This window comes from Stomoxys calcitrans, chromosome 5 (genome assembly GCF_963082655.1).
Source record: "Stomoxys calcitrans chromosome 5, idStoCalc2.1, whole genome shotgun sequence".
Classification (NCBI taxonomy): domain Eukaryota; kingdom Metazoa; phylum Arthropoda; class Insecta; order Diptera; family Muscidae; genus Stomoxys; species Stomoxys calcitrans.
This window is the reverse complement of record NC_081556.1, coordinates 34118931-34134747: the sequence shown is the minus strand read 5'-3', so window position 1 is coordinate 34134747 and position 15817 is coordinate 34118931. Positions and strand designations below refer to the sequence as shown.

General features: G+C 40.6%; 1 protein-coding gene across 1 annotated transcript; it reads left to right on the top strand.

Annotated features, from left to right (window-relative positions):
• The first annotated feature begins 13507 nt into the window (after nucleotides 1-13507).
• LOC106090402 (probable cytochrome P450 6a21) lies at nucleotides 13508-15093 on the top strand. The gene is made up of 2 exons (XM_059369790.1): nucleotides 13508-14612; nucleotides 14675-15093. The coding sequence occupies exons 1-2, from the start codon at nucleotides 13508-13510 to the stop codon at nucleotides 15091-15093; spliced, it is 1524 nt and encodes a 507-aa protein (XP_059225773.1).
• The last annotated feature ends 724 nt before the right edge of the window (nucleotides 15094-15817 follow it).

Sequence of the window (15817 nt, the reverse complement as noted above, 5' to 3'; positions counted from 1 at the left end):
ACAGCAATACCAAATTAAAACTGATAATGAATTCAAAATGTTGTGGCATTTATTCTTTCGCCAGAGAATTGATAACCATGAGCAGTGTGGATGTGTTCATTTTCATTACCTCCATCGTAGCATGGGGGGCAAGTTAATCTAATCATTCTGTTTGTAACACTCAGCAATATCGATTTGTTACCCCATACATAATTGATTTTGTCGTACGCCTTGTTGTCCATTCGTCCGGCTGTAGTAATCACTATAGTGATTGGACAAATAAATAAAACCACTTGAAATTTTACAGAGATTCAAATGGGCCATATCGGTGTAGATTTGGCAATAGCACCCATATACAGTGATTCTTCCATTTGATTTATTGAGCCCATAGAAGACCCAATTGTTATGCGATTTGGTTAAAATTTTGCTCGGAGTGTTTTGCTCAGAGCTGCGGAGTCGACCAACTTTCACTCGACTCCGACCCTGGGAAGCGTGGTCGACGCCGACACCATAGTCAACTCCGAGCAATAGTCGACTATGATAGATGGAAGGCATTTATCCGATGATCCGGCGCATTGGCAAACTATTGCCCACTCCATGGAAAATGCCGCGAAATCCGTACTTGGGTACCGGAAACCTCCTCCAAGAAACCCATGGTACGACCAAGAGTGTCGAGATGCTACTGAAGCCAAAAATGCGGAATACAGAGCAACCCTGCAATCACTAGCAATGCCCCAGATGAAGGAGAGGTATCGGGAGAAAAGGAGAGAGGAGAAACGTCTATTCCGCAGAAAGAAAAAGGAAATGGAAAGACGTGAGTGCGAGCGAATTGAGATGTGCAGGAGTCAGAATGAAGTCCGGAAATTCTACCAAAGAATTAAACATCAAACCGATAGTTTTGGTGCAGGCACCAGGAGGATGTGCCAGAGACAAAGAAGGAAATCTGGTAACTGACACAGATAACATGATGAGGATATGGAAAAAACATTTCACCCAACTGCTAGAGTCCGATGTTGGCGGCGAAGAGGACACCGCAGAACCAATCACTGATGATGGTGTAGAATGTTTACCTCCTAGTCAGAATGAGGTCCAGGTAGCTGTAAACCGACTAAAGAAAAACAAGGCAGCAGGAGCCGACGGGTCGCCCACTGAACTATTTAAGACCAGAAGCTGATAAGGCGTATGCATCAGCCAATCTACGCAATCTGGCTAGAAGAACGCATATCCGACGATTAAAACCTCAGCATACTATGTTCCGTACACAAGAAAGGAGACAAGACGGAATGTGCCAACTACAGAGGAACGAGTCTCCTCCCCATTTCATACAAAATACTCTCAAGCGTACTGTGTGAAAGATTAAAACCTAAAGTCAATGAGATAATTGGGCCATATCAATGCGGCTTTAGACCTGGTATATCCACCCTGGACCAGATATTCACACTGCGCCAAATCCTGGAAAACATCCGAGAAGGACAAATCAACACCTACCATCTCTTTGTTGACTACAAAGACGCCTTCGATACCTCTTTGAGTTCGAAGTTATTTCAAGCCATGTCTGAATTTGGTATGCCTGCAAAAATTAAATAAGACTCTGCAGGATGACACTTGCTGATACGCGTACCTCAGTAAGAATAGGAAAGAATCTTTCAGAATTATTTAATACCAAACGAGGTTTGAGACAAGGAGACAGCCTATCGTGTGATCTTTTTAAAATCCTGTTGGGGAAGATTATATGAGATGCAAATGTGAATAGATATGGCACACTAATCACAAGAGAATACATGATACTCGCCTATGACGACATCGACAACATTGGTGGGTCACCGGAAAAGTTGACTGAAGCCTTTGAGGAAATCGAATCGAAAGAGAGCCAGTGAAAATGGGTCTGGCAGTACATGGAGATAAAACGAAATGGATGGTTTCAACTCCCAAAAAGCCTTGCACAACCGAGCAGATAAAGAAAATGGAGAAAGTTGGTAACCACAAAATACAACGGCTGCGGAGACACCTCGAAACTTTGTGTCAGAGATTTTAAAATGAGCACAGAAGATCAAGGCGCTTAGAACGCTATTTTACGTTCGGCTAGCGGAACAAATATTCTGTCAAAGCCAATTAAAGTAATGTTAGTCCCATATAAACCGATCTCCCGATTTGACTTTTTGAGCCCCTAAAAGCCGCAATTTTCGTTTTTGCTGAAATTTTGCACGTGGTGTTTCTTTGTGACTTCCAACAACTGTGCAAAGTACGGTCCTGTTATAGCTCCCATATAAACCGATCTCCCGATTTGACTTCTTGAGCCCCAGGAAGACGCAAAATTTGTCCGATTTGGCTGAAATTTTGCAAGTAGTGTTATGTTATGACTTCCAACAACTGTGCGGAGTAGGGTCCGAGTCGGTCCATAACCTGATATAGCTCCCATATGAACCGGTTTCCCGATTTGACTTCTTGAGCGCCTGGAAGCTGAAATTTTTATCCGATTTGGCTGAAATTATGCATGCGGTGTTCTGTTACGACTTCCAACGACTGTTCCAACGACTGTTCCTAATACGGTTCAAATCGGTTTATAACCTGATATGCAAAGCAAAGTTTGCCCATGAACTTTCCACTAAGGAACAGGGCCAAACTTCTCCCATATCAATGAGTACAGTCCGATTTAAGTTTTAAGCTCAATGACAAGGGGCCTGCTTTTTATAGCCGAGTCCGAACGGCGTCCCGCAGTGCGAAACCTCTTTGGAGAGAAGTTTTACAAGGCATAGTACCTCAGAAATGATGCCAGCATAAGAAGGGGAAATCCACCGTTGAAAATTTTTCTGATGGTCTCGCCAGGGTTCGAACTCAGGCGTTCAACGTCAAGGGCGGATATGCTAACCTCTGCGCTACAGTGGCCTCCAACCTAATATAGCTCCCATAATAACCAATCTCCCGATTTGACTTCTTGTGCCCCTGAATGCCACAATTTTCATCCGAATTCGCTGAAATTATGCATGCGGGGTTCCGTTAAGACTTCCAATAACTGCGTTAAGTGTGGTTTAAATCGGCATATTGCCAGATATAGCTCCCATATAAACCGATCTCCCGATTTGACTTCTTGAGTTTTTGCTATTTTGAGAGAAGTTTGGTATGTAGAATAAAATTGTGCCCTTTAACTAAATTTATTTTGTATAAATTTTTAGCAAAATCCATGGTGGTGGGTTCCCAGGATTCGGCTTGGCCGAACTTAACACGCTTTTACTTGTTTTTATTTTCAGTTTAATATGTACTTATAGATAAAATAGGTGTATGTTTGACTTTTTATACAAATAGAAAATTCATTGGGTAAGCATTGGTATTCTGTCAGTACATTAAATATCTTGGCCCACTTCTATTGGGTTGCCCAACAAGTAATTGCGGATTTTTCATATAGTCGGCGTTGACAATTTTTTTTACAGCTTGTGACTCTGTAATTGCATTCTTTCTTCTGTCAGTTATCAGCTATTACTTTTAGCTTGCTTTAGGAAAAAGGTGTAAAAAAAGTATGTTTGATTAAAGTTCATTCTAAGTTTTATTAAAAATGCATTTACTTTCTTTTAAAAAATCCGCAATCCCTTCTAGGGCAACCCAATATTTTCAAAAACTTTCGAAGACGCAGTAAATTAAAAGCTTTCCGTTTACTCTTATTAACTCAAATTAAAAACAAGTTATTGTCCTATTCGGACCATAATTAAACTGAATGTTGGAGACCGTAGTAGAAGTCGTTGTGTAAAATTTCAGCTATTTCGAATAAAAATTGCTCCCTTTAGGGGCTCAAGAAGTAAAATAGAGAGATCAGTTTATATAGGAGCTGTATCAAGCTATAGACCAATTCAGACCATAATTGACACGTATATTGAAGGTCATGAGGCAAATCGTTGTACGAAATTTCAGCCAAATCGGATAATAATTGGGACCTCAGGAGCCTCGAGAAGTCAAGTTCCCAGATCGGTTTATATGGAAGCTCTATCAGGTTATGGACCAATTAAGACCATATTTGGCACAGTTGTTAGAAATCATAACAAAAAACTGCTTGCAAAATTTCAGCCAAATCGGATAAGAATTGCGCTCTCTAGTGGTTCAAGAAGTCAAGATTCAAGATCGGTTTATATGGAAGCTATATCGGGTTATGAACCGATTTCCAACATACATAGCATAGCTGTTGGAAGTCATAACAAAACACATTAGGCAAAATTTCAGCCAAATCGGATAAAAATTGCGCCCTATAGAGGCTGAAGAAGTCAAGACCCCAGGTCGGTGTCTACGACAGTTATATCAGTTTTTTTACCTATGTGGACCATACTTACCACAGTTGTTGGAAATCATAACAAAACACCACCTGCAAAATTTCAGCCAAATCAGACAAGAATTACGCCCTCTAGAGGCTTAAGAAGTCAAGATCCCAGATCGGTTTATATGGCAGCTATATCAGTTTATTTACCGATTTGCGCCATACTTAGCACAGTTATTGGAAGTCATAACAAAACACCTCATGCGAAATTTTAGCCAAATCGGATAAGAATGGCGCCCTCTAGAGGCTCAAGAAGTCAAGATCCCAGATCGGTTTATATGGCAGCTTTATCAAAACATGGACCGATATGGCCCATTTACAATCCTAGCCTCCCCCAAGGAAAACACTTCCAAGTATGGCAGCGAAATGGCAAACCATTGCCCACTCCATGAAAAAAGCTGCAACAACCGTACTTGGGTACCAAAAGCCTCCCCCAAGGAACCCATAGTACGACCAGGAGTGCCAAAAAGCTACTGAAGCCAAGAATGCGGCATACAGGGGAACTTTACAGTCAGTAGCAATGCGTCAGGCGAAAAAGAGGTATCGGGAAAGTAGAAGAGAGAAGAAACGTATCTTTCGCAAGAAGAAGAAGGAACTATTGGGTTGCCCAAAAAGTAATTGCGGATTTTTCATATAGTCGGCGTTGACAAATTTTTTCACAGCTTGTGACTCTGTAATTTCATTCTTTCTTCTGTCAGTTATCAGCTGTTACTTTTAGATTGCTTTAGAAAAATAAGTGAAAAAAAAGTATATTTGATTAAAGTTCATTCTAAGTTTTATTAAAAATGCATTTACAATACTTTCTTTTAAAAAATCCGTAATTACTTTTTGGGCAACCCAATAGAAAGACATGACTGTGAGCGAATCGAAATGTTCAGGAGCCAGAAAGAAGTCCTAAAATTCTACCAAATCAAATAATTAAACATCAAATCAATGGCTTAGGTACATTATCGAGTGTACTGTATGTAAGACGAAAAAGTCTAAGGTCAACGAAATAATTTTGCTCTATCAGTATGGCTTTGGGCGTGCTAAATCCACCATAGACCAGATATTTACACTGCGCCATAGACCGCGTGTCATGTATTGGGTATATTCTGCAGTTGTCAGCCCTATTATGCTATATGGTGTTGTGGTCTGGTGGACGGCGCTTAAAAAATCCACCTACCGATCAATACTTAACCGGATCCAAAGGATGGCTTGTTTCTGTATCACAGCCGCACTGATAACGACACCATCTGATGCACTGAATTTAATGCTACATCTTATGGCTTTGGTACAGGCACATCTTCCTGCAGAGACAAAGAAGGAAATCTGATACCTGGTGCAGTTAGTTCGCTGAGGATATGGTATGAACACTTTTCCCAGCTGCTGTTAAACGATGATGGTGGCCATGAGTATAGAGCCGTACCAATCCCTGATGATGGTATACAAAATGTACCACCTAGTCAAAACGAGGTCCACCTAGCAGTAACCCGACTGAAAAACAATAAGGCAGCAGGGGCCGATGTATTGCCGGCTGAACTATTTAAAAACCAGAGGCGACACGCTGATAAGGTTTAAGCATCAGCTCGTCTGCGCAATTTGGCTAGAAGAACGCTCGGGTATGCGTTCTGATTGGAACCTCAGTATACTATGTCCCGTACATAAAAAAGGGGACAAGACTGTATATGCCAACTACAGAGGAATAAATCTCCTCTCCATCACATACAAGACATTATCGAGTGTACTGCGTGTAAGACTAAAGTCCAAGGTCACCGAAATAATTGCACTCTATCAATGTGACTTTAGGCTTGGTAAATCCACCATAGATCAGATATTTACACTGCGCCATAGACCGCGTGTCATGTCTTGGGTATATACTGCAGTAGTCAGACCTGCTATATGGTGTTGTGGTCTGGTGGAAGGCGCTTAAAAAATCCACCTACTGCTCAATACTTAACCGGATCCAAAGGATGGCTTGTTTGTGTATCACAGCCGCACGGATAACGACACCATCTGATGCACTGAATTTAATGCTACATCTTATGTCCTCTGGACATTGTGGCTACCAAAATTGCAACGACCAGCGAAGTGAGGTTAAGGGAGCTTTCTCATTGGGCATGTGGCGGCTATGGACACTGTGATATCCTTGATACAATATCCAATGTTCCAGGCAGTGTAGTTAACACCCTACCTGAGCCGCTTTTTGATAAAAATTACTGTACAACTATTCCTGATAGAAGCGATTGGAACTACGATATCCCTGGTAACAGAAGTTACATAGAGTTCTATACGGATGGTCCCAAACTAAACGACCAGGTGGGCTTTGGAGTGTACTCTATAGATCTAGAACTGGTCATATGGATTAGGTTACCCGACCACTGCAGCGTGTATCAAGGGGAGATCCTTGCAATATCCAGAAAGTGGTGGAATGGTTAAGATGTCATTACGACGATTGGCATAAATATCTTCTCAGACAGCCATTAAATCCCTGGAGCACGTATTTCTGAACACAAAATCCGCCCACGAATGTCGCAGATCTCTCAACGAGATGGCTGAACAGTTCAAAATTCACCTGTTCTGGATTCCGGGTCACAGAGATACCCCAGGGAATTCTAAAGCAGACGAGCTTGTGAGACTAGTAACTACTTTACACACTACAGGGACACTGGAATCTATGGGTATGCCTCTAGCGACATGTAAGCTAAGTTTTCAGGACCAGGCCCGAAGGACAAGTTGTCACAAAGAGGGGGCTGTGAGCATTCCAAAACTATGTGGCCTCATCCAGACTTGAAGAGGTCTACTGCATTGCTGTCATTGGCTAGAACAGACGTCCCAGTCATTGTTTCCGTCATGACAGGTCACTGTCTAACTGGAAACCATGCTGACAGACTGAAGGTTGCCAGCAACGACAATAGAACACCTTCTGTGTGTGTGGCCCGCTTTAGCTGTTATAAGGATTTCTCATTTCTTTGAGAAGCTGTCTGATTTTTTTGCTTTTGAACATTCGCAAATTATTGGGCTTTTTAAAGCGATCTGGGTCTTTCAACGGTAGGAACTAGAAGGCATCTTCCTTCTTCTGTTCCTGTGGTATCACAATGGACGAAAACGTCTAAGTGAGTCTGATGGCTGCCACTGCCACTTAAACCTAACCTAACCATCCCTGCAATACTGATACGACTTTGCAGGATGACGCTTGCTGATACACCATTCCATTAAAACGGGAAAGAACCTCTCCGAATCGTTCAATACCAAACGAGGTTTCAGACAAGGAGACAGCCTATCTCGTTATCTCTTTAATATCCTGCTGGAGAAAATAATACAAGATGCAGGTATTAATAGGCATGGCAAACTACTCAGAAGAGAACATATGCTACTCGCCAATGACAGGTCGGGTATATTATGGGTCGGTCACCGGAGCAAGCAATTGCAGCCTTTGAAAGTATCGAAATGGATCAACGAAAATGGGTTTGACAGTAAATGGAGATCAGACAAAGTGGATGATATTAACTCCCACAAACCTGAGTAGATAAAGAAAATGGAGAAAGTTGGGAACAACAACTCTGAGATAATCAGCAACTTCATATATCTCGACACCAACGTAACCGAATCAAATGAAACCAGTTTTGAAATAAAACAAAGGATAAATTTGGTTAACAGGTGCTGATTTGAATTGAGCAAGCTTCTGCAGGGCAAAGCCTACTCTCGACAGACGAAAATTACCCTATACAAGACTCTGATATTACCCATGCTGTTGAATGTTGACTTGCGAAGGCAGATGAGGCAGTACTTGGAGTGTTTGAGAGAAAAATCCTTCGTAAAATATATGGACCAGTTTGCATTAATGGACAATATAGGCGTCGTATGAACCACGAGCTGCATGACGACGATAACATAGTTAAACGCATCAAATCCAACGGTTGCGTTGGCTAGGTCATGTTGTCAGAATGGATGAAAAAGCCCCAGCAATGAAGTCTTCTGAAGACGATCACGGTGGTATACGCAAACTGGGACGACCAAGACCCCGTTGGAAAAATCAAGTGTCAAGAGACATCTCGAAATTTGGTCAGAGAGATTTTAAAAGTTACGCAGAAGATCGAGGCGCTTGGAACCCCATTTCAAAGTCGGCAAATGGGACAAATGTTCTGTCAATTTAAGTAAGTAATTAAGTAAGATATTGATACCATTCTATCGATCTAGGAAGCATGGGCCCTCGTATTGATTTATCTTCGTCTTCCCAATGAACAGGCAAATCTTTTGGCGGACATATTCTGGCGTTACTACAATATTTTCCACTATTCGTTTATAATATCAGAGGAAATATTTTTTTTTTCTATAAAAATTATAATTATTCGGATTTAATCTTGACCTAGACGGAAATCGAAATTTCTCATTTTAAACTTCCTACAAATATAATAATCCGTTAATGATGCAGCAGCATATAAGTCATTCCACTACAAAAGTTCAGCATTGCTGTTGTCGTTAGGGGGCAAATATTGTACACAATTGTGAGAAAATAGGCTGGTAAATGGAATGTAAGTGATCTAGAAGTGAAAATTGGGCACAAAATATTTTTGGGAGTTTTATCCAAATCTGAAACGATTTGGATTTAGCTAACTTGTGGTACTAAGTTGAAAAAGTGATGGTTGCGATTGTCGATGGATGGGTAAGCTCAAATATGTGAACGGGAGCTCTAACAAAAATTAAACCAATTTCCCAAAAATTCACCAATGAGAGAAATGTTTAACACTAACCAAGTTTGGTTAAAAATGTCAACATTAATACAATGTTATCTGGTCCGAAGTGCTTTGCTAAACCTCTAAGTGTTTGCGGCCCCTTTTTGACATGGTTTGACACGAAATTTTTTTATATTCGTATTTAACTCTCAAATATCTTTTATTAGAATCCCATATTGTCCCGTTTAGTTTACGTGTCTATTAGGAGTAACCAAACTTTTATATAAAGTTTGTATTCTCCTCTCAAGCACCTTTCGTTTGAATCCCATATTGTCCCAATGGGCCTAAATGTTCGTGTTTTTTTTTTTTTGGGGGGGGGGGGGCCCCCTGGCACTTAACACAACATTTTTATGTAAGTTTCGTATACTACTCTCAATCACCGTTCATTTGATATCAATATTGTCCCAATCGGTAAACATGACATTTTTGGGCGGTTTTTGAGAGTGGGGTGGACCATCCTACACGTGAGTTCCAATTTTTATACCAATTTCGTACTCTACTCTTATATACCTGTCATTTGAAACCCATGTCCGTATCAAATTAGGATATGGCGTTCCCCTCGGGTTTATACAAATTTTGGGCTACCATAAGGCGGCATACAAAATTTGACTTAAATACACCACCCATCTCCGAGATCTGGAGTTTTGAAAGTTGTGGTTAGGGGGAGGGTTCACCCCCTCGCGGATATCGCAAAATGAGGTACCCTATTACAACCGAGATCTGGAGTTTTGAAAGTTGTAGTTAGGGGGAGGGTCCACCCCCTCGCGTATATCGCAAACCGGGGGGATAAACTCCACCATATATGAAAATTTCATGAAGATCGGTTCAGCCGTTTTTGAAGCCACTTCGGAACAAACAAAGCGGAATACTTCCACTATACTCACCACCATAGGACAGGGGGTATATTCACTTAGTCATTTCGCTTGCAACACAACGAAATATCCATTTTCGACCCTACAATATATATATATATATATATATATATATATATATATATATATATATATATATATATATATATATATATCTGATCATTGTAAAATTCTCAGACGATTTAACGTCCGTTTGTATGTCATCCGACTCAAATATGATTCAAATCGGACTATATATCGATATTGCTGTCATATTAACGGATCTGCCGACTAAGGGTCTTGAGGCCATAAAAGCCGCATTTATTACCCCATTTCGCTGGAATTTGGTACAGTGACTTGTATTAACCCTTCGTCAACCGACCAGCACATGGTCCAGATCTTCCAATTTAGGGTCTTAATCCCATAAAAAGCGGATTTTATTGCCCAAATTCGATGAAACTGTCACTTGTATAGGAGAACTCTAGACCTCAATCAAATATGGTCCAGACCAGCCCGGATTTGCATATCACAATGGATATGGTAGTTGTTATAAAAGAGGATAGTCAGTTTATTCATGGTGGTGGGTGTACATAGTGCAACACGGCCATTCATTCATTTTGTCATTCTATTTGCAACACATCCATTTCCGACCCGAAAAAATTTATATTCTTGATCATCGTAACAATCTAAGTCGATGTGGCCATGTCCGCCTGTCGATCCGTCCGTCTGTCTGTCAAAATCACGCTACAATCTTTAAAAATTTAAATACTGAGTTCAAACTTAGCACAGATTTTTCTTTTGTCCATAGGCAGGTCAAGTTCGAAGATAGGATATATCGGACCATATATTGATATAGCTCCCATATAGACCGATTCGCCAATTTATGGTCTTAGACCCATTTAAGCCACATTTATTAACCGATTTTGATGAAATTTTGAAATTTTGGACAGTGGGATGTGTTAGGTCACTCGGCATACTTCTTCAATCTGGTTCCGATCTGTTCAGATTTGGCTATAGCTGCCATATAGACCGATCTCTCTATTTAAAGTCCTGGGCCCATAAAAGGCGCATTTATTGTCCGACTTTGCCTTAATTTGGGATAATGCGTTGTGATCGACCCTTCAACGTCCTTCATTAACATGGCTTAGATCGGTCCAGATTTGGATATAGCTGCTATATAGACCGATCCTCCGATTTAGGGTCTTAGGCCCTCAAAAGCCACATTTATTATTCGGTTTTGATGAAATTCGGGACAGCGAATTATGTTAGGCCCGTCGATATCCTTCGTTAATTTGGCCCAGTCGGTTCAGATTTGGATATAGCTGCCATATAGACCGATCCTCCAATATAGGGTCTTAGGCCCACAAAAGCCACATTTATTATTCGGTTTTGATGAATTTCGGGACAGTGAGTTGTGTTAGGCCCTTCGAAATCTTTCTTCAATTAGGCACAGATCGGTTCAGATTTGGATATAGCTGCCATATAGACCGATTTCTTGATTTAAGGTTTTGGGCCCATAAAATGCTCATTTATTGTCCGATGTCGCCGAAATTTGGAACAATGAGTTAAGTTAAGCCCCTTGACATCTTTCTTCAATTTGGCACAGATCGGTTCAGATTTGGATACAGCTGCCATATAGACCGATTTCTTGATTTAAGGTTTTGGGCCCATAAAATGCTCATTTATTGTCCGATGTCGCAGAAATTTGAGACAGTGAGTTTAGTTAAGCCCCTTGACATACTTCTGCAATATCGCACATATCGGTCCAGATTTGGATATAGCTGCCATATAGACCGATATCTTGATTTAAGGTTTTGGGCCCATAAAATGCTCATTTATTGTCCGATGTCGCTGAAATTTGAGACAGTGAATTTAGTTAGGCTCTTCGACGTCCTTCTTCAATTTTGCCCAGATCGGTCCAGATTTGAATATTGCTGCAATATAGACCGATCTCTCGATTTAAGGTTTTGGGCCCATAAAAGAGGCATTTATTGTCCGATTTCGCCGGAATTGAGGACAGTGCTTTGTGTTAGGCTCTTCGACATTTTTGTGCAACTTGGCCCAAATCGGTCCAGATTTGGATGTAGCTGCCATATAGACCGATATCTCGATTTAAAGTCTTGGCCCCATAAAAGGCGCATTTATAACCCGATTTCACTGAAATGTGTTACAGTGACTTATGTTAGGCTTTTCGACATCCGTGTCGTATATGGTTCAGATCGGTTTATTTTTAGATATAGCTACTGTGCTTATTAGCATTAGGTCCAAATCAAAAAATATTTTGATATAATTGATATGGGACATAAGAAATGAAATTTTCACCGAATTTTGATGAAAAGTGGTTTACATATAAACCCGAGGTGGTGGGTATCCAAAGTTCGGCCCGGCCGAACTTAACGCCTTTTTAATTGTTTTAGGTCGATCTAGCCATGTCCGTCCGTCAGTCTGTATGTCGAAAGCACGCTAACTTTCGAAGGAGTAAAGCTAGCGGCTTGAAATTTTTCACAAATACTTTTTATTAATGTACGTCGGTTGGGATTGTAAATGGGCCAAATCGGTTTACGTTTTGATATAGCTACCATATAAACCGATCTTGGGTCTTGATTCTTGAGCCCCTGAAGGGAGCAATTCTCGTCCGATTTGACTGAAATTTTGCACGTGGTGTTTTGGTACCACTTCCAACAACTGCCATAAGTATGGTTCAAATCGGTCAATGTTTTGATATAGCTGCCATATAAACCGACCTTGGGTCTTGACTACTTGACCCTCTAGAGGGCACAATTCTCTTCCGATTTGACTAAAATTTTGCACGTAGTGTTTTTGTATCATTTCCAATAACTGTGTTAAGTATGATTTGAGTCGGTCGATAATCTGGTATAGCTGTCATATAAACTGATCTTGGATCTTGACTTCTTGAGCAAATAAAGCGCTCAATCCTCATCCGAATTGGATCGGACTACACCGATTTGGATCGGACTACATATCCTATTGAAGGATATTTAGTGTGTGGGCCAATCCCCGGCCCTGTTTCAAATGTGTATACCAGATTTGTAGTCAGCTCATATAGAGCTTTCATTTGAAACCCATTTTGTGGCGTTGGTTATTCAAAGCCTTTTAGGGGGGCTTTTTCTGTTGGGGAGGCACCTTAGAAACCTTGAACCAACTTCAACATTCAATCACCTTTCAGTTGATACCCATGTTGTCCCAATTGGTAAACATATCCGTTTTTGTGGGTTTTGCGATGGGTCGTCCCCCAAATTATTTGATCCCAAAATTTTACACCAATTTCGTGTTTTTGGGGTACCGTTAGGTGGTATGCAAAATTTCGCTTAAATCAGTGCACCCTTCTTCGAGACCTGGAGTTTTTGAAAATGGTGGTAAGCTTACAAATGGAATGCTTAGGTTAGTATAACCGCCATCCTAAGGTGATGACTGTAAAATGCATTTCGCTGTTCGTTTTGTTAGGGAATACCCCATATACTCATGGTAATGAAAACCTAGTTCAGTTGTTTTTACAGATTTTATATTCTCATTGAATTTTGTTAGTATCAAATGAACACTTAGGAGAACACATCATAAAATCAAATCACTTCAACCCAACAAGTCTTAAAACTTGTACCAAATAATTGTACAAGCAACGTAACCATAATTAAAAGGTGACCATGATCATCATGACATGCCTGCTTTCACTGGCAGTGCTGCTGCTGTGCTACTACATTGGCCATATGGTGTATAAACACTTGACCTATTGGAATAGATTGGGTATTGCTTGTGAACCTCCTCATTGGTTATTGGGAAATTTTGCTGGGGTTACTACTCAACGATCATTCGATGAAATCTTTCAAAACTACTATGACAAGTATAAATGTTGTGGCCCCTTCGCGGGTTTCTATTGGTTTACCAAGGCGGGAGTTATGGTCATGGATCCAGAGTTGGCAAAACACATACTCATTAAGGATTTTTCCAAATTCACGGATCGTGTCATGTATTGTAATGAGCAGGATGATCCTCTTACAGGTCAACTCTTCAATTTACCCGGCCAGAGATGGCGTCATATGCGCAACAAGTTATCGCCCACATTTACAGCGAATAAAATGAGGATCATGTTTCCTTTGGTCCTTAACATAGGGCAAGAATTTGTGCAAATCTTCGAGCAAGATTTGGAATATAGCGATGTGCTGAATGTTAGTGATTTGGTGGCCCGCTTTACCACTGATGTCATAGGCTCCTGCGCCTTTGGCCTGGAAATAAAAAGTTTGCAACATCCCGGGGTAGAATTTCGCAAAATGAGCCGAAAGGCCTTCATTCAGCAACGTTATGGCACCTTGGGATTTGTTTTACGTTTTGGATTTCCCGAAATGGCTCGAAGACTACACATCAAGGAAACTATGGCGGATGTGGAGAAATTCTTCATGGATATAGTCAAGGAAACGATTGACTTTCGCGAGCTACATCAAATAAGGCGCAATGACTTTATGGACACCTTAATGGATTTGAAAAATAATAAAATTATGATAAACAATTGCGGTGAGCAGTTGACCAATCCTTTTTCCTTTGGTCAAATAGCAGCTCAAGCTTTTGTCTTTCTGCTGGCTGGATATGAGACCTCCTCAACGACCATGGGATTTGCTCTCTATGAATTGGCACGAAATCCTGAGATACAAATAAAGGCTAGAAATGAAGTGAGAAAGGTATTGGAGAAGCACAAACAAATATTCACCTATGAGTGTGTAAAGGACATGGAGTATTTGGAGCAAATAATGCAAGGTATGAAAATAAACCAAATGTTGAAAATTTCAAAAACTGTATTCTCTTTCTCCGTATCACAGAAACCCTTCGAATGTATACGATTGCTCCGGCTTTGCTGCGCCAAGCTCTAGAAGACTATGTGGTTCCAGGGTATCCCCATTATGTGATTAAAAAAGGCATGCCAGTTTTTATACCCTCCAGTGCCATGCATAAGGATGGACGTTATTTTCCTCAACCGCATACTTTTAATCCTGACAACTTTAGTCCCGAAAAGGTTGCCTCCCGGGAGTCAGGTTTGAATTTATCCTTTGGCGATGGTCCACGTAATTGCATTGGAATGCGTTTTGCCAAAATGCAAATTTTGGTAGGACTGGCCTTACTGCTGCAACACTTTGAATTTGCTGTTTGCAATAAAACTTTGATTCCCATGCAATATGATAAGAAAATATTTATGGTGTCTCCTGAGGGAGGTATTTATTTAAGAGTAACAAAATTATAGTACTAATAAAAACAACAATTTAAAATAATATTTAAAATGCTATAGCATTACGACCTACCGTTATTAACCGATTTGGACCATACCTAGCAGGGATGCCGGAAGTCAAACAAGAACAATAAGTAAACATTTTAAGCCAAATCGGACAACCATTGCGGGAGAGATCGATTTATATGGAAGCTATTTGAGGTTACAGACCGATTTGGACCATACTTACCAAGGATGCTGGTAGTTATAAAACACGAGTAAAAACGCCACCATAGACATATTCCTCATTCTATTTTACTTTAACTCCACTGCCATATCCATAAGTCCCAAATTTCGTTGAAATCGGACAATAAATGCGCCTTTTATGGACCCAAAACTTTAAATCGAGAGATCGTTCTATATGACAGCTATATCCAAATCTGGACCGATCTGTGCCATATAGCAGAAGTATGTCGAGGGGCTTAACATAACTCACTGTCCCAAATTTCGGCAAAATCGGACAATAAATGCGCCTCTTATGGGCCCAAAACCTTAAATCAAGAGATCGGTCCATATGTCAGCTATATTGAAATCTGGACCGATCTGGGCCAAATTGTAGAAAGATGACGAGAGATTTAACACAACTCACTGTCCCAAATTTTGGCAAAATCGGACAATAAATGCGCCTCTTATGGGCCCAAAACCATAAATGGAGAGATCGGTCTATATGGCAGCTATATCCAAATGTGGACCGATCTGG